The sequence below is a fragment of the Phyllostomus discolor genome, chromosome 2, assembly GCF_004126475.2.
Source record: "Phyllostomus discolor isolate MPI-MPIP mPhyDis1 chromosome 2, mPhyDis1.pri.v3, whole genome shotgun sequence".
Lineage (NCBI taxonomy): Eukaryota > Metazoa > Chordata > Mammalia > Chiroptera > Phyllostomidae > Phyllostomus > Phyllostomus discolor.
This window is the reverse complement of record NC_040904.2, coordinates 188,456,684-188,475,306: the sequence shown is the minus strand read 5'-3', so window position 1 is coordinate 188,475,306 and position 18,623 is coordinate 188,456,684. Positions and strand designations below refer to the sequence as shown.

The window sequence follows — 18,623 nt, the reverse complement described above, 5'->3', positions numbered from 1 at the left end:
GTGAACCATCCAGTTACCATATTTGTTCAAATGAGAAAGCAAGAAAATGAGGGTCTCAGTGAGGTCATAAATTGTTTTATTCATACTCCCTTGTGCTGGTAAAGTGTCTCCCAGGAAAGAAGAACCCAAGTGGCAGGGAATGTGGTTAGGGACTGTCACTGAGCCGGCAGCAGCCACAGCATACTCCAGGGCTGGGAATGAACACGAGAACCAGGCAAAAGGATGGTTAGTGGTTATTTGCTCATTTCCTGGCCTCTAGTTCCTCAAATGAGAGCAAGAGAACCAGTGTTATACGGTTGCATATCGAGGAATAGCACTCCAAAGGTCTGGTCGTGAGGGGAATCAGAAAGAATGGGAAGGATTTTAAGTCTCCAGTGCTAGGGATGACTCTGAGAGAGAGTCTGGGAGAAGATGCATTGGTAAGAGGCTGTGAGGGGTGTTAGGGAAGGGGCCCAGCTGTGATAGGGGTGGAGGGATGGGGCGGTGAACACGACTGAGACGGTTCTTCCAGGTGGCAGGCAGGGACAGGGTTGGGCAGATGTGCTCATTCTGTCCACTCCTTCTTAATGGACAGGTTCCACTCCCAGGTGAGGTGGTCATGCTTGTCATCGTCGGTGAAGAAGGACTTGTTGTGGTAGGTGCCTCGGGCCAGCATGCCTTTGGGAGCCTCCTCGATCGGAGTCAGGAACTCATACTCTTCTGGCCGAGGCCCGTAGCTGCCGACCATAAACGTGGCTTTATCCACTGGGAAGAAAGAAACGTTCATCAGGGTAAGAGTCTGATAGAGGAAAAACAAACACCGCAGACTGGAGACCTGGAGCACAGCGCCCGGTGATCAAAGCCAAGGGCGATGGTTTCCAGGCCTGGCTAACCATCAGATTTCCTGGGGCACCTTTTTCTTTCTTATTTTTTAAAAAATCTGAGTGCCTTTATTGCTGGGACTCTATCCTAAGAACACTAAAACACCAATACAAAAGAACCTTTGCACCCCGATGTTCATAGCAGCACAATTTACAATAGCTAGGTGCTGGAAGCAACCTAGATGCCCATCAGTAAATGAATGGATCAAAAAACTATGGTACATTTACACAATGGAATTCTATACAGCAGAAAGAAAGAAGGAGCTCATACCCTTTGCAACAGCATGGATGGAGCTGGAAAGCATTATGCTAAGTGAAACAAGCCAGGCAGTGAAAGACAAATACCACATGATATCACCTTTAACAGGAATCTAAACAACAAAACAAAACAAAACAAAAAACTAGCAAAATATAACCAAAGACACTGAAATAGGGGATAGTCTGACAGTGGCCAGAGGGGAGAGAAGAGGGAATTTCAGGGGGAAATGGGTAGGGATTACAGGAACAAATTTGGAGGACACATGGACAAAAACTAAGGGTGGGGGGTAATGGGGGGAAGGGGGGAGGGTTGGGTGGAGGGGCTGGAACGGGAGTAGGGGGCAGAAAACTGTACTTGAACAATGATTGAAATAAAAAAAAAAATCTGAGTGCCTTTTAGTATTATATTTTCTTTTAAACCGCCCCCAAAGACTGTGGTTCAGTAACCTGCTGTTGGTCCCCCAAATCAGTGTTTTTGAAAAGTACCACAGCTGATTCTGTGTATCAGAAAAATTATGGTCTCAGTGGCCTAAGTCAATGGAGATGAAGAATGTTTTTGTGGAGATATAGCAGATTATACCATAAAAAATGCCAGGTTTTCAAAAGGTATAAAATTCTAGTTATAAGGTATGTAACTCCTGGGGATGTAATGTACATCTTGGTATCTATAGTTAATAATATATTGTATATTTGAAAGTTGCTAGGAGAATAGATCTTAAAAGATCTCTTCACAAGAAAGAAATTGTAACTATGCATGGTGATGGATGTTAAGTAAAATTATTTTGGTAATCATTTTACAATACACATCAAATCATTATGTTATATATCTAAAATGAATACGTTATATGTCAATTATATCTCAAACAAAAAACATTCAAACCAATTGAGACCTGAGTTCTTTTCTCAGCTCTGCAACTACCTAGGTCATATAACATTTTGGGGCCTCCATTTTTTCTTATATAATAAACTGTAAGGATCTTTTATCTACAGACTACTGTCCTATAAATGCATCAACTGGGGGAGATAAGGTTACAGCTGGTGATCAAAAGGAACAGAATTCATGGGTGGAATAATTGAATTAAATGGGAAAATCAATAATTTAGTTTTAAAAAAGTAAGAATTGGGACAAATGGTGAAAATAGCCAGCCAAAATTATTAATAGATGAATAACGGGGATACATGTTAAGAATAAGTAAGGGGTTAGAAAGTATAAATATAGGCAGGTAGGTAGACAGCAGGCAATGTGTTGTTAGCTGTTCAGTGTTGTGAATAATTCTGAAGGAACAACTACAGTCACAGTATAGCCCTGTCTGCTAAGTGAGGCAACATAGTCTCTATGCTCGAAGGAAAATAGGAAACTGCACTATTTTTTTTCACGAGACTAGGTATTCGAAAGACCAATTAAGTTCTTTCAGGTCAACAACCATCTGTGGGATCTGAGTAACTGAGTGGTTCTCTAGGCTATGCAAATTCATTAGACGATTTCTCCCCTCTCCCTTGTTTCTTGATTTGGTGGAGCTGATGCATTACTGTTCCGCACCTCTGTGGGAGGGGAGCCCCTAAGGTAAGGAGCATTGTCAGGGTGCACCCATCGGCTTTTCACTTTTCATTTCTCCCTGCCCCTGCAATGGGAGAGAGCCGAGGACATGTGCCCAAGGCACGTAAGACTGCCAATTAAGTCGTGTTATGTTATTTTTCAATGAGACAGCTTTTCTTAATTCCAGAAAGATGCTTTTCTTTTTCTTTGTTTAGGAAATTAAGCACTGCTCCCCACCCACCACCCCCATTGCCGACTCTCATTCCCAATAAACACACATGCCAGGGAATAGGTTCCTATCTGGGATTTCTCTGACACTCAGGTTTACATCTATGAACTGCTTTTTTCCTTCCTTCCTTCCTTCCTTCCTTCCTTCCTTCCTTCCTTCCTTCCTTCCTTCCTTCCTTCCTCTCTCCCTCTCTCTCTCTCTCTCTCTCTTACCTTTTAGGAATACTTTTGTGTACTTTATTTTATTCGGCCTTATCTTGGTTGCTCTTCCCCTCTATGAGTAAAAAAGTTGAATTCCAGAAGCCGAATGCCTAAGGTTAGTGGCTGACCCAGTCTAAACTAAGTCTCCTGAGTCTAGGTCTTGCCATTAAGCTCTAGGTCTGAAGTGTATGTGTGCCCTTTCCTAGGACAAGTGTCTGCAGCCTTTTTATCAGATTCTGAAATGAGTCTATGCCTAAAACTTGATAATAACCAGAAATATAAGTACTAGTGAGAAGCAGATTGGGGGACAGTGTGAGGTGCAGGTGCCTTACCTTTCACCCCAGTCCGGTAGGTGTGCTGGACATATTTCAGGCCCGACACAATGTCTCTGTTCACCTGTGGGTGGGAAGGATCCGAACAATTCAGATTAAAGAGGCTCTTTCATTTTTCCTCATTATTCATTCTGATCCTACCTAGCTGAGTCTTCTCTGAGGATAAGAAGACAAGATTTAGTTTAGAATAAAGGTTACTATTATCATTTAGTGTGGTGGTATGGCAGAGATTGGAGAGAGGCATTTACGAAGCTCCCTGTTGCCAATCTGGTTTTAATCATTGAATACTGTGATTTTGGGTTTGGGGAGGGGTGGTTAATCAAAACATTGTCTCAATATTATTCATTACCTTTCTCCATCCTCAATGGTCCAGAGACTGGTCTTGATCTCCCCCTCCCTGATACTACCGGCCAGAAGGCTGTCTTTGTCTTAGGGCAGGTTACAAAACCACTGATGGGAAATGTTATGTAAACATCTGAAAATCCCAGCCTGAGAAATGACCCACCTAGCATATGACAGACAAACAACAAGGAGAAAAGCCGTAATGGAAAATCAGGTAGAGAAGGTGGTTGTGCCTCTAATGCAGGTATAATTGGAGGTCAAGGGTTGAGGAGATGGGTCACAGGAAAACATCCTCCGATGTGTAAATAATGAGTAAAAGCCACTTGTGTTTGGCAAGTATGTTGGATGTCTGTCATTTTCAGACGTTGTCTGAGGTCATGATACTTTCCCAAGCCTTTCAAAGAAAATGCATTAAAGCAGAATGAAAATAGAGACAGTGCAAGCACTCTGTTTTTCCATTAGTCACTTTACCTAGGACTGAACTGGGTTGTCCGTTAATTTTATATAGTGGTCATGCTTATCCAAACAAATTAAAGTGGACATTGCATCATTAGCTGGAAGGCTTGGTTAATTGTTCACTAATATGAAGAATTTAAGAATCTTCTAATAATTTCTCCTGAACAATAATTATGGCTCCCTTTTCGTTTTGGACAGAGTAATTAAAGCAATCTGTCAGTGCTACATTGTTGGTAATGAGGTATCACGGCAGTGAATCCGGCCGGCTTAGGTTCCAGCCCATCACTCAGTAAACTCTGTAGTATAAACCCAGCAAAAGCAGACAAAACAAAAACACATTGAAGACATTGTGATAAAACAAAGCCCAAACTTTCTAATTACTCTGACTCCCACAAGCGCTTCATAAAAATAGGAAAATAAATGGATTTTTCTAGAAGTCTCTAAGGTGGTCCTTTGGGCCTAGTAGGAGGTGTGGTCTGGTGGGAATGAGACCTAACAACAGGAATAATGGTGCTGTAGGGATAGGACTTTAAAACAAAGAGTTTCCTGTTTTCCTACTACTCCATAGAATGTCCATTTAATATAAATGCGTTTGAGATGGATAAAAAAGTATGAATATTCTTAGCATTCTCTTCCTCTGCCTGATCACCCTTCCTCTTTGTCTCTCCCACACCAGGGGGAAGAGGCCTTGGTGCCATGAACGGAAGTGGAACCTGTGGAAGTCAGAGGCACCACGTCTCCTTAGGAGATCGACGAAAGAAAAGCAGAAGCTGACAGAACCATCTCAGGCTCGACTGTCAAAGAGCCTTGTGAAGTGTTGGGGGGAAAAAGAACCCTGAGAGCCAATAAGCAAGGTAAAGAAAGAGGGATTGAGGATATGCCACTGGTGTTAGACATGCAAACTTTCTTGGACATTCTTCAAGTGTAGAGTTAAATTGCTTTTCAATTATTTTCAGTTTTGAACTGCTGTTTCTTCTAACGGTAGCTTTGTGCTGGCACAGGCCACAGAGTGAGAGTGGTTCAGCTTCATGTGGGCTACCCTTAGAGAACAAATGATCTTTCTCCTGTGAAAGTCAAGGCCAAACCTCTGCAGCAGATGGGACTTGAAACCCCTTTCTGGGCCCTCCTTCTCTGCCACCTTACTGTGTCACCCTGGCCCAGGAGGACCCACACCACCACGTTCCTCCTCGGCCTCCTCACCCGGAGCAGGAACCCCTGTTCCATGCCTTTCTTTCTCATCTCATTCACATTAAATTTACCTGTCATGTTTCATTTAACTTGATAAAAACCATTTCATTTGATAAAATCTGGCTTACTAAATTGACACATCAGGAAGGTAACGTTACTGATTACAAACCGATTGCAGTGTGACCTCTGCTAGGCATATTTGGATATAATGTCTCACCGAACTCTCAGGTGCGTTCGTAATAAATAGTACTACAGGAAACAAGGAAGTGAACCATAGCTCAGTGCCTATTATAGAGCAGGCATCGACAAATATTTTCAGAATGAAATTATTTTGAGGCATATTTGTATGTGGTGGAGAGTGATTGTTCCTGGCCCCCGAATCCCACTCTGCGCCAGGGGCAAGAAGGGCCTGGTGTGTCAATAGGAAGGGGTGGGGCTTTCCTCGGAGGAGCCCAGGCCGGGGAGGACACGACTGAGTGGGAAGAGTGCAACCATGGCAAACAGAAGCAAGTAAGGGCAGACAATGAATTTCTCATCTGTTTGTTTTCAGATTCAAGGTTATTTTTCTCTTTCATTTTGGCTGCTCACTGGGATGTGTGCCTATTCATTATACATCCATTTATCTCCTGTTTAGCTTTGCGCTTACCTATTCACCTGCTCCACAAAGTAAATTGTAATCTTCAGTTATTTACCAAGGACCACACTCCTTGGCGTTGTGTAAGAATTACTGAGCAGTTAGAGCAGAGGCTCTGTTGGTGCTGTTTTCTTTTCCTAATCATTCGTTCATTCACCTATTTCTCAGTAAGTACTCACTAAATATTTACCATTTACCAAGTTCTGTGTGAATTATTGGAAAGCAGGGATATAAATCTCTCCTGGTCTCGACGAGCTTAGGCTGTGTAGGAGAGCAACGACACAAGTGGAGCCATACAAAGCAGTGTGTGCCGTGTCAGTGGGAGTAGGAGGGGTTCACAGCCATCCCACTGGCCTAAGTAACCAGTGGAGGAGGTCCTGGTCGGGACAAGGCAGAAGGCAAGGGTGTGTCCCAACAGGTGGGGCCCAGAGTTGGGGAGAAGACAGTCCAGCTCCAGGGGAAAAAAGAAAAAAAAAAACCCAAAAGTACGCTAACATGGTAATGCAAGAAATTTGATTTTTTTTCTTCCTTTGATTATAGGAAGGATTTAAATTTTATAAAACATATAGGGCAAGATACTTACTTTAAAGTGAATTTTGACTCTATATTCAACACCTTCCTTTAGCACAAAAGTTTCTTTTTTGAGGGCTTCAAGATCCCCTGTAGAAGTGAATTTAGAAAGAGTTTAATCTTCTCAGAAAGAGATACAAAAGTTGACGAATGAAGTTTAAGCTCCAGAGCCTTCTGCCCATCAGAGAGACGTGGTCCACATGGCCCTCCCCTCTAAGAACTTTTAGAAGTGATGGCTTCAGGTGCCTGACATCTTACAGCTACACAGAAAAGAGGTGTGATTTAGTTTGACAACAACCCTACGAACATACAAAATGTTACCAGTAATGAGTTAATGTACAAAAAATAAGTCTTTCTTAATTGTCAGTAATAAACACAAGTTTTAATCAATCGCCCTAGAGGGAAGTCTGAACTGTCTTTCTATTAACTGTATTGAAAATGGCGTTACATGTATGTGGTCAAACAGAAAGATGATCAGAGAGGGAAAGAATATGCCCCTGAGCCTCAAATGAAGAAATACGGGAAAAATTCCACATAGGAGCACCAGCTGTTTGTTTCTGTGGATTTGGTCTTGTTCATGGCATTTTGTAGCTTTGACAAATGTACTTGTTTTGATTCCTTTTTATCATTCTAAATGAATTTTCACTTTCGCCCTTAATTTTGCATGTGCAATTTCATATTATTTTTCTTAAGGAATGTCACTGAAGTTATAAAAGCTTTGGGCTCCGTAACAGTGGGACCTGCCTTCTTTTCCGTTCCCTGGTTAGAGGGACAAGCATTCTCTGCTCTGCCCCCTGCGAGACCCTGTACAATCTGACATTCAGGAGCGAGTGTCTGCTCCGGGCACAGGCTCGATGCTCGGGGCTGCAACCAGCAGACTATATATATATCTGGGATTCAGCTCTGTAGCTTCTCTGTGAGAGAAAACCAAATTTGGGTTTCCTGGTGCTGGGAAAAGGGACAGAGACCACGCTTTTCCTGCAATATCATCAAGCCCTTAGAAAAAGAACAAGTTTCCTTACACTAATCCAGACCTCATGTTACAAAATGACAGCTGTACCTGGTAACATTACACAGTTTCGCAAGGGGAGGGTCTGAACTGAGTCCTGGTGGGAGAGAGTGCGCATGGGTCTCTCCTGGAGGGACGCTAGGCCGTGGGGGTGGTTGAATACAGTGTGTCTGCTCTAACGACTTCAGTTGAAGAGGAAGCATCTTCTCAGCCTCTGATTTCCTCCCTCTGACAGAAAAGCCCATATAAGGTAAAGAGTGGATGCGTTTTGTGAGAGGGGAACTACCTGCTGCTCACTAAGCCTGCTGTTCTAGTCATGCTGTGCTAGGTCTGCAGGTTCACTTTTTCAGTCAGGTAATTTGTTTTTTCCACAAAAGGCCTGCCTTTAACCCCCAACCTCTTGGCACTGTGGCCCTTATTTCCATAGGGTGCGCATTTTACACCCGGTCCCCTGTAATACCTGCCTTCCCAGCGTCTCCTTTTCTCCTCAAGACCTAAGTCTCAGGAAAGGACTTGACCCTTGTCACAGTAAAGTGGAAGAAAATAACATCTCAATTTGTGCATTTTTTTCAGGAGGTGAGGAGTTGCTTATTTAAAAAAAAATCAGAGCTTTAAGTTAGTATGTATTTAACAGTGGAATTCCTGGCATTATTCAGGAGGTCTTAGATTGCTTCTTGCCTTCAGGTAAGTTCTGTAGCTGATATAAGATCAATACTTTCTCTGTCATTTAGATTGTTGTAAACGTTACAGTTCCGGAAGCATATGTCATGCTTCTTAGTATTTCCATCTTTTTACATGGATAGTAATTCTGCTCTCATGTACAGATAAAAATCTGAAGTAAACCTGATTCAAGTAAATATATCCAGCACCTATGCATGCAGCTTCTTCAGTCAGAGACAGAGACTGGCTGTCCCTAAGCATGGTCAGTACTCTGTACCCCGAGAGCAGTGACGTGTGCACGGGTTGCAGCCCACGCATCTCGGGGAGTCACTTTGCTGGGAGAGGGGACAAAGAGCAAGTTTCTCCAATGACATCATTAGATGTCCCCACAACAGCACAGATGTGTCCACTTACCAGTGAGGTCCATGGTGATTGGTCCTGGGGCAGTCTCACAGACCAGGGTAAGGCGGGTGACAACGACATTGGGGGCTGTGGGGTCTGCGGATTCAAAACAAAATGTAAGTCCAAGGAAGAGACATGTATGTACTGTGTGTGTGCATGCACATTTCAAGTAGAGAGAGAGAGAGAGTATAAAAAGAAAGGTGATAACTCTCTCTGGAGTAGAAGTGACATGGTGAATTCACCATGCTCCATCACAATGGCCTTATAAGTTACAGTGATGTGATTATCTGCTTCCAGCCCTTGTAGGTCCATCTTAATTATACACATCAGAGACTTCCTGAGTGGCTGTGGGCAAGGTACTGTCCTAGCTGGGCACTGCTGATACCTTTCTTTGGGCCATGTCTGGGTCTGCCCTAGTGTATGTGGAAGTGATGAATGGTTAGGTAAGGAGTGTGAAGGAGAAAGAGAAGATGGAGAGAAAAACATGAGAGAATGGAGACAATACAATTCTACATGGTAATCTGAAATTCTTTCTAAATCCTCCTTTGCATTATTTTTTCATTGTTTCAGTGCTGACTTGCACCTTCCTCCAAATAAAATGTAATTATACAGTCCATAACTGTATTCAGCATCTATACATCATGGTCCACTCACTTAACCCTGGAAGCTCTTGGTACTCTTTCCTTTGCCCCGGCTGCCGAGTAGCCAAAATGCATGCTTATCTGGGACCCTCTACCTGACCCCCATCCTCATACACACACCTGCTATCACAGGACCATCCCCCAGGAGTGTTTTCTTGTACTTAGTTAGACTTTCATCATCTTTGTCCATCTCCTGCAGCTCTTGTAAGGATTTCTGAGGTGGAGGCTTATAATTGAGCTTCCCATCCAGTTCATCCTCCTCCTCCTCCACGTGTGGTTCTGGGGCTTTTTCAGTCATTTTGATCTATTTCGGAGACAGAGAGGATGATAGTCCATTAGCCAAAATCAGTGGATATGAACAACGTTTGTAAGGGTGCTGTTGGCATTATCTTTGCCCTAATGGACTTCCATAGTTGTCAGCGATTTTCCAAGAGATGTTCTCCTAATTTCATCTCATTGTATTTCATGAAATAAGAATATCATGCATTCCAGTCTTTTCTCTGCCACACCTGATTTTTTTTTGTACAGTAATGAGTTCCACCTGTTCACTGAATAAAACTGACAAAAAAAGTTCATTTGTGAATGATATGCCGCAAGTGAAGCAACTTAGCACAGGCAGGCCTGGCTAATGAGCAAATAGCCCCAGTTTAAATAGTTATAGAAGTTATCACAGTCCTCCAAACCCAGCCAATCTTGCTAGTATCAAAGCTCTGAGAATGTACAATCCAGATATGATGGTTTCAAGAGACAGGTGGAGTGCTTCCCAGAGAAAATTGGCTTCTTCCCATTAATTGACTCTTCCTCTGAACTCCTGCCATACCTCAAATGTAACTCGTGAGAAGTTGTAGGACCCACATGGTACCTGCCTGAGGTGTCTAAGTGGTGCCACTCAACAGAGCTAATAATTCCTTGAGGGCAGGTACTAGGTCCTATGTTTCTCTTGAATCTCCCATAACACTCAAAATACTTGAGGTATTTTATAAACATTCACTGATTGATGCACTGGGTTCTTATGTTTACTTCTGTTTTTCTGAAATGATACAAAATAGCAAAGGACTCCAAATTTTTCTAGACAAAATTGTAATTACAACTTTTGTACCTTCCGACGATCTCCCATTTTGGGACCTACTTCCCTTTTAGCACCTCCCACTTCTCCCCAGATTTCCAATGACCTTGCACTCTAACACCTCACCCGAGCATGCCCTGAAATCTGTCTTTTCCACCATCATCTACATTTACTTATTTTGTGTTAAAAGTTGAGGGGAGATCTAATAAAACTATTCACATTTAAGGTTAATAACAGAATAATAGGTTTAAAATTTATTCCTCTTTAGGCATGTATAGTCAGAGCTTTTCAGAGCTGAAAGGAACTTTAGGGGTGACATGTTCCAGCTCATCATTTAATCATTGAGAAAACTGAAACTGAGAGAGTAAGAGAATTGCCCAAGTTCACATAGCTAGATGACAGGCAGTGTCCTAATAAAGAAGAAAAAAAATCTCTACTTGAAGAATTTCAGGTCCCATGACAGGCCCCATGGCTTGAGCTATTTGGGGCAACAAGGGAGGTATTTGGGCAAGGAGATCATTCCTTGATTTCCATCAGTTCTACCCTGAGGGTAACTCCCTCTGCCTGTGGGTAGAGGCCTCGTTGCTCCGGAGTGGCACAATTATAGGGCAAAAATCTATCACATCTCATCCTGAGTAACTCTGAACTTCTGTAAAGTGCCCTGAGAGTGAAGTTATCTCTGTCCAAAATCAATTGTGGTTTGAAGTTTCAACGCCACTCTCATTGACAACAGGAAGAAAAATAGTTCGGAAGTCAACTAAAAGTAATTTTAACAGAAAAAAGAAAAGAACAAGAAAATGGTATCTTTTGGCTCATTGAATCTCTTCCAGCAAAATAACAAGCCAAACGTGATGGGCCTGGGTCAACTCTGAAAACAGCCTTGCAATGCCCAGGTCCTCTTCCTGTGTAGGAAGGAAACTTCTAGGCTGTTTCCATGGTAACTCTTGCCTCAGCTGAAGAACCACTCAAAGCTGAGTTCTAAACAGCACAATAAACATAGTGACTGATTCAGCTCATATTCCAAACAACACTTAGGGAAAGTGAATGGACTGGTTGGAAAAACAATGAAGGAGGCAGTGGGTGGAGGTTGCAGATCATGGGTAGTTTAAGGACAGTCACTAGCGGGCAGATGAAGAGTAACCCAGAAGAGACCAACCAGATGTGACAGGTTCTTCTCTGCTGACATTCAGGAGCCTGGCCAGATACGCAGGGTGGAAATCACGTAACAAACCAGAGGATGGAGCCTCAGGAAGGCTGTCCACACATGGGGCATTTCAGCCCCCATGGACACGCCTTTCTGAAAATATATTGCTTGGTTCTAACAAGTCATCTGCTTAAAGTCTTGACTATTAGACTTCACACCGAGCCATGAATTTGCTCAAGGTGATTTTGGTAACCTGGAGGGAACTGTAATTCTGCATCATCAAATCTCAGTTCTGAAATGAGAATAAGAGAATGAGAGAGAGAAGAGAGAATGAGAGAATGAGAGAGAGAGAGAGAGAGAGAGAGAGAGAGAGAGAGAGAGAGAGAGAGAGGGACCTGGTCTACGACAGGATCCACTAACCCCTAACAGTGTGATGATCATGGACAAGTCAATGTATCTGTCATCCAGATCTTGATCTTCTCATTAGTAAACATGAAACTTACATCAGACCTATATTTCTTTGATTTATTGTAAACAAATACAATAATTTCTCTGTAAAAGTGAGACCCCAATTTATTTAAAGACATCGAAGAGCAGAGGACAATATGGGATTACTACATGAACTTGTTGCAGTCAAAAGGAGGACATTCAGGACCACATTACAATAATTTGGTCTCATTATGTAGCTTAGGAAAGAGGAAGTATGAGGCTAGACAATCCAACACCAGCTCATTCTGGTAAGCTGATTAGGAAAAAGATGAAACTGTCATCCTATGGCACATAATGGACTGAAAAAAACAATTCTCAGGGAAAGCCCCTTTAAAGCAAAATTAGGGTCACAAAAATTTGGTGAGCACCTACTGTTTACAAGACACTGTGCTTCAGAACATACTGATGCTTAAGTTAGTCTCCAAAGTGGAGGTGTTGGAGGGTGAACAATCTGGTCATACTGAAAAGGCCCAGCTGGTGTGATGGATTTTTGGAGATTACAGGTCTCTAATAAACATATAATAAAAGTCATGGTCCTTATAAAAGGAAAATACACCCATGAAACTGTGCAAGCAGTTCAGGGGGTTCATGGACCCCTGAAACACTTCATTGACTTTACTAGAGTCCAAGATTAAGAACATGACTTTGAAACTGTGACTTTTGGAAACATGGAACAAGAGTTGAGAAAGTTTCCTTCTCTCTAGGCCTGGCCAGGTCAGTGACACAACTTCACCTCAAGGTAAGGGTCAGGTTTATGCACCCGAAATGCTGGGTATATAGAAACAGGGGACATCAGGTGACAGCTGCCTCTGAGGGAGTGTGACCACAAAACCAGGCAGAGGAGCCAAGGTCCCCAGGGAGGAGGTCTGTAGGAGAAGAGTTCTGTGGTCAGTCTACTTAATTTTGGATGACTATTTCTTCACTGAATTAGGCCTCACCATGCACGGGTTTTGGTTCTGGCTTTGTACCAACTAGCTGTGACCCCCCGAGTGAATGTTTCAACCACTGCAGTTCTTCTTTTCCTCACCCTGGGAGGTGAGGAGCGACAGCAGACCTCCTCTGGGTGCTCTCTTTCTCTAAGGCCTCTACCTGCATGCTTCTTCTGACTCGAAGACAGGTTCAGCTAAAATGACACTCAGTTACCTTAGTTCTGTTACTGTGCATATAAGAGACTATATGTCCATTTTAGTATTTCAGATTTATGTGAATCCCCCGAAGGTGCTGCAGTTCAAATTTCACAATTTATCTCTGGGGAACCCCAGATTCTCCTAAAGTCCTAGATATAGATGATGTATATAGTTTGACAATGATTTCCCAAACTATATATTTGTGTCTATTTAGCCACAAATGTCAGTTCTCTTTTGGGTGTTTGCTAAAGTGAAAACCGAAATTTTATGGAAATTCTAGAGGGCATTTTCTAATCTTATCATCTAAGGAACAACTGGTTTTATTATTGATAATAATCATAATAATTACAGGGCTAACTGCTGTGATGAAGACTGCCTTTCTTGGTCCTCACTCCATCTCAGGAAACTCTTCTACAGTTTCAGGTGACCTACTGTGTAAGGGGCAGAGAGCAGGTTGTCTGACTTTTGACTACTATGCTGCAGTGTTTCAGTTGTGCTTTTAAGAAGTAATAATGAAATGATAAAGCACGTTAGTCACTTTGGGAATGCACCCAGCGGTGCGCAGGCAGAGGTAAATGCTTCCTTGCAACACTCTGCAGGGATAGCTTTAGTAAAGCAAGAAAGTGTCACATAAAGAGGGTTTCAGTGCAACTCTGCCCCTGTGTCACCTTGCGCAAGCCTCTGAACCTCTCTGAGCTCCAGGCTCATCCTCTGCAAAATGAAACCATTGTGTTAGAAGACCTGTGAGTCCTCTTCTTAATCCAGTGGTTCTAGAGCTCCCTACTGTAAAGAGGAAGTGGAGGTGGAGGTGGGGAGCACCTAGCCCATCAGCACAGAACATTCTGGTTGGGCTTTTCTCACCTTCCAGCTCGCCCACTGTTTTCACAAAGAACGGGTTGTTTTGTTTGCTTGTTTCGGTGCATGTTGTTTGTGACTTTGGTTCTTTACACAGGAAAAACAACATGGAAAGTTAACACTGACATATTCAACGAGGTCAATGTGGACTGTGTCAGGTCCCAAAGCACATGTGGCTTTTATTCATGTGCTTACTGCTCCGGTTATCTCTATTTTCTACACTCTGGGTGCTCATTCACTGATGAATTTCCACAGTGCAAACTTCACGGCCCCATGCCTGCTATTCAGTGAAAGAATGACAAGGATTAGATGTGCGGAGGTGGAGACGCAGCCTTCTCTGGCTCAATGAGAATGCCAAATTGAATTCAGCTGGTTACTCATGGCACGAGTATGACACAGCACAATTGATGTTTTTGCTCGCAAACTCAGTGGAATTTCCAAGGTAATGACAGTGATACACACCTACAGACGTACACTAATCTCAGGATAGACTGCATTGTCTGGTTCATTAACTCAGTTCCAAATTAGTTGAGGGCAAGAAAAGGTGAAACTCTTGAGTTTATATGAAACGAATTCCCTGGTTAATTCAGAGAAAGGTGAGCTTCATGCCTACTGGAGCGTGGACTTTGAGTCTGATGGGTCGGAGACTCAAAACGTGGTTTGCAGGACTTGACTTATTACAGGACGTAACACAAGTTATTAACCTCACCGAGCCCAAGTTTTACCATCAGTAAAGTGGGGATGGCAATCTTTCTGTAGGAGGTTGAAGAGCTGGAGAAAACGTATGAAAAGCTGTAGGAGTGTACTGACTAATAGTAGATGTTCAGTAACTGTCCCTTCCTCTCCTCCCTTCCCTGCAATGCTGTCTGTTCTGTCGCACAGCTTCGGCGAAGCGAGGTAACTGCCTGCCCAGGCTCCAAACACATTCCCTTCGATCTGCAGTGTTGACAATATCCACTCCTTCCTCCTTAAAATAGATTCTGTTTCTTTGGGGAGCACTTTGTCTCTTCACAAGAACTTCTGGGAATTGCAGAGATTGTTTATGAACTGAATCAACCTTAAAATGAGACTGTCACTATTCTGTTTCTCTAAAAAATTTCCACATGGACAATTTAATTTTAGATTCTATTTATTGCTCCCTGTTATAATTGAAGCCAGAGGTCACTCTGTGAATGATGAGAAAGGCACAGCTAAGGGAGAGAATTCCCTCTGAGTCTGGAGCAAAACCTGTAAAGACTTGACTCATGTCCTCAAATTGCCCAATCATGCATCTAGAAGCACAGGTCATGAATATTAGACAGAGGAGGTAGAGAAGAGGGAGGGAGGGGAGAGAGAAATGTGGAAGTACCAGAAGGGGGGGATTTCCATCAGAGAAGTACTTATGGCCGTAAGCTGCAGCACTGGCCAGCCACCCCGCCACCTCCACTCCATAGATTCAGTCATACTCTGCCCACGTCTGGGGCTGCAGCTCTAGAGCGGCCATGGAGATGGAGAGTCCAGCCATCTCTGGAGGACTGCCGACATTTCAGAGCCAGTCAAGGATTTGGGTCTGCTTCGCTGCCTGCTTGGTGATTTGGCTTATTTGGGGCATCAAAATTGGTCGTTTGGGCCACCAGAGCTGTCTGGGTTTTGGAGTCTTCCCTGGTGTTTCAGTGTTCCCTAGTGACATGGAGGAACTGGTGTATCCTGGGGTCCTCAGGGCTGCTCTCTACCACTTCACCCCGTGAAGAACTCTCAGAACTGCACAGCTGCATGAAAGGAACCAACCCAGCACCTGAGGGGACAGTGCCTGGTCAGGTGCAGTAAACATTATAATAAATCCTGAGAAGGGTACAAATTACTAGAAGCAGAATTCTTTGTTTGACATTTCCTTTGGTGAGAGAAACTACACATTATTTCTTGCCTGTGCATTTGTAGTAATATACCCTTCTGACCCAGATTCATATGCTAAAGGAGGGGGAATTTCACTCCCTTTAAACTTTTCTGGGTATCTAGCCTGTGAAGTCACTGTGCTGGGCATTTTTGAAAATATTTACTTTAAGTACTCCTTAAAGAAAACTGCATTAAGGAAGTCATTATGAGGCAAAAGACTATACTATAGTAACTCACTACAGTTTTAAATGAAGCATGAAAAATTAGACAGAAGTAAAGATATTTTTTAATGACCACTTGTGCTCAGAGTATCAGTCCCTCTAAGAAAACCCTAGTCAATTTTGCCAGCTTTGACTGTGGAGAGCAGAGTGTAACACAGCCCAGAGCAACTGAGTGCTTATTGAATGAATAAACGTTGAAGTTTTAGGGGCAACATGAGACCCATCTCAGAGTTTGCCACTGTGGACTGACCCAGGAACAGGATGCTCAGATTGTGGTATTAAAGAAAATTTCTCCCATGGGACATTTCCTAAAACGTCCTTCTGAGGCACTGTAGCGGCCCACCCCCTCCCCCGCCCCCCGCAACCCCCTCAGTGTGTGACATTAGTGGAGTCACGTAACACTGCTGAGGCTCACTGTCCTTCCTGTGTCCTCTCAGGATTCAAATTTAAAAGTTTCTCATTCCAGGCCTAACACATTGAGGGTACTTCACATATGCGGGCTCTCTTCCTCAAGGTGCCTATTTGTTTCCTCCTCGGGGGCTTCTCTCTCCCCGCTAGCTGAAGTTTGTAATTTACTGTGCTCCTGTACACTGGCCCAGGCCCTCATTCCTCTGTCGCATTGACTTTGCCGGTCTGAGTTTCCACTGAAAGCAGAACCTTGATGTTGCTCACAGCATACCCACTCAGGGACAAACTCACGCTCTCCCACATAAGGAACAACCAAGTTTCAGTGCCTGGACAATGCCAGCTGGTTTCTCTTTGGCTGTGACATAGTTGTTCCACGTGTGCTGGGTCTGTGTAGCTCAGAGGGAGACTTAGAATTTCACCCGTCCCCCCAAACGGTTAGATGATCTTGCTACTATGCTTGTGTCATATCTAAATTGGGAGGGGAAATCTCTTGTAAATTTAACGAAAGCAAAGCAATGGCAAACATGAATGAGACCTGCCGGTGCCCGGACTCACTAGGGCCAATACAGATTCCTTGATTTCCCTTGCTCAGTCATCCCTGCAGTGCGAATCCAGCATGCTAACCCCGATTTCAGCAGCTCGTGGTCTCTCTGTGAAGGGGTGACTACAGGAACCCCCAAGGGCGAGCTGTCCGCCTTCCCTCACCTTGAACAGAGACCAGCTCAGGGTTTTATCAGACTCACCCCACAAGTGACCCTACATCTAGAGTTTAATTACAGACTATGTTAACTCCATAAAATATGCCGACCAGGACAGCCTCAAAAAGGAGAATTTCAGGTCATGCCTAAAGCACTGCCAATGGAGGCCAAACTCAGACCTCGATATTTGGAAGGCCCACGAAGCAGGTGTCCTAGCCGGGTCCATTTTTCTAGAATCTATCTCTTAAACTATTCAGTGACTTCCGTCTTTGCTTCTGGTTCGCTCACATGTAGAGACCTATTCTTTCGCAACAGCAGCACTTATCTTTCTGCCCATCCCACTGCAGGAATTTAACTTGGGGTTTTTTTAGTGGTGGAAATTCTATCTGTGTATGACTGCTGAGTAAATAACCATACATGCCATCTACCGCCCTTGCCCACTGATAGTTAAATCCCACTGTACCCTAAGGGAGGCTTTCCTTATGCATTTCTCTTATATGGTCAGACAGCTCTTCAGTGGAAGACCATTTAATGTTTGACAGCTTTGAACCTTTTTCTTTTCCCTTTGCAATCAGTCTCTTTAAGTCTACTTAAAAACAGGAAACCACACATCTCCACCCCAGCACCACCCCACCATCCTCTGACAAGTTCTGTATCAGTTTGGATCTACACAGTTTTGCTCCCGAGCCTGGCAAGATGCCTGCTCCCACCTGGTAGGAAAGCCCCCGCACCCTGCCACTCCCCAGTCGTTGTGTTCACAGCCCTTCTCCAGGACGTTCGGGATTTTCTCTCCTGGGCTGCAGGCTGCTTCTCCTTGCTCACTGAGCTGAGCTGTCTCCCCTGAGTTATTGCCACCATCCCCTGCTATGACTTCCCTTTCTGTGCAGGACTGTTCCTTGGTCTCCTTAGTATTTTCTTATCATGAAGTTCGTTTTAAAGAGGAACTGCCCCTCTAAACAAACAATAAAACTGTAAAGGGCTGTAGCCTAATTTACAGATTTCCTATGCATTTTTCTGTGCCCACCTGCAGCCTTCCCCACCCCACGGATTTCAACTTACATTCAGTGGTTCACGTCTCTGCCTGGGGTGCCTCTCTCTCTCAACTCGGACTTCTGAGTGCTGGCAGTTAAAACAGGAAGGAAGTTAATGACAAAAAAAAATGTTTTAAACCCACTAGAAGAGGAAACCCTGGGCTGTCTCAAATCCTGTTCTGTACTGCGTATCTCTCGATCAGCTAGCTCTGAGCAGCATTTTTGTCAATTAATGGCATATGTGAGAGCATGACTGCTCATGTGAACATGGGTATGCATAAATGTTCATGCAGGGGAGTGGAGCCTGCAGCCGTGGGTGCGATGCATAATTGTGTAATACGTCTAAAAATCAAGCCATTTCAGTGCACGAGCTTTCTGAGACACCTAGTCTAAA

The 18,623-nt window shown here is 43.6% G+C and overlaps 1 protein-coding gene across 1 annotated transcript; it reads right to left on the bottom strand.

The window, feature by feature from the left end:
• Positions 1–59: 59 nt before the first annotated feature.
• Positions 60–18,407, bottom strand: ARHGDIB (Rho GDP dissociation inhibitor beta). Its single transcript, XM_028533418.2, has 6 exons — positions 18,258–18,407; positions 9,439–9,622; positions 8,690–8,773; positions 6,620–6,696; positions 3,417–3,480; positions 60–744 (listed from the first exon to the last, which is right to left on the bottom strand). Exons 2-6 carry the CDS (start codon positions 9,614–9,616, stop codon positions 545–547), a joined length of 603 nt encoding a protein of 200 aa, XP_028389219.1. The 5' UTR covers positions 9,617–9,622; positions 18,258–18,407; the 3' UTR covers positions 60–544.
• Between the last annotated feature and the right edge of the window lie 216 nt (positions 18,408–18,623).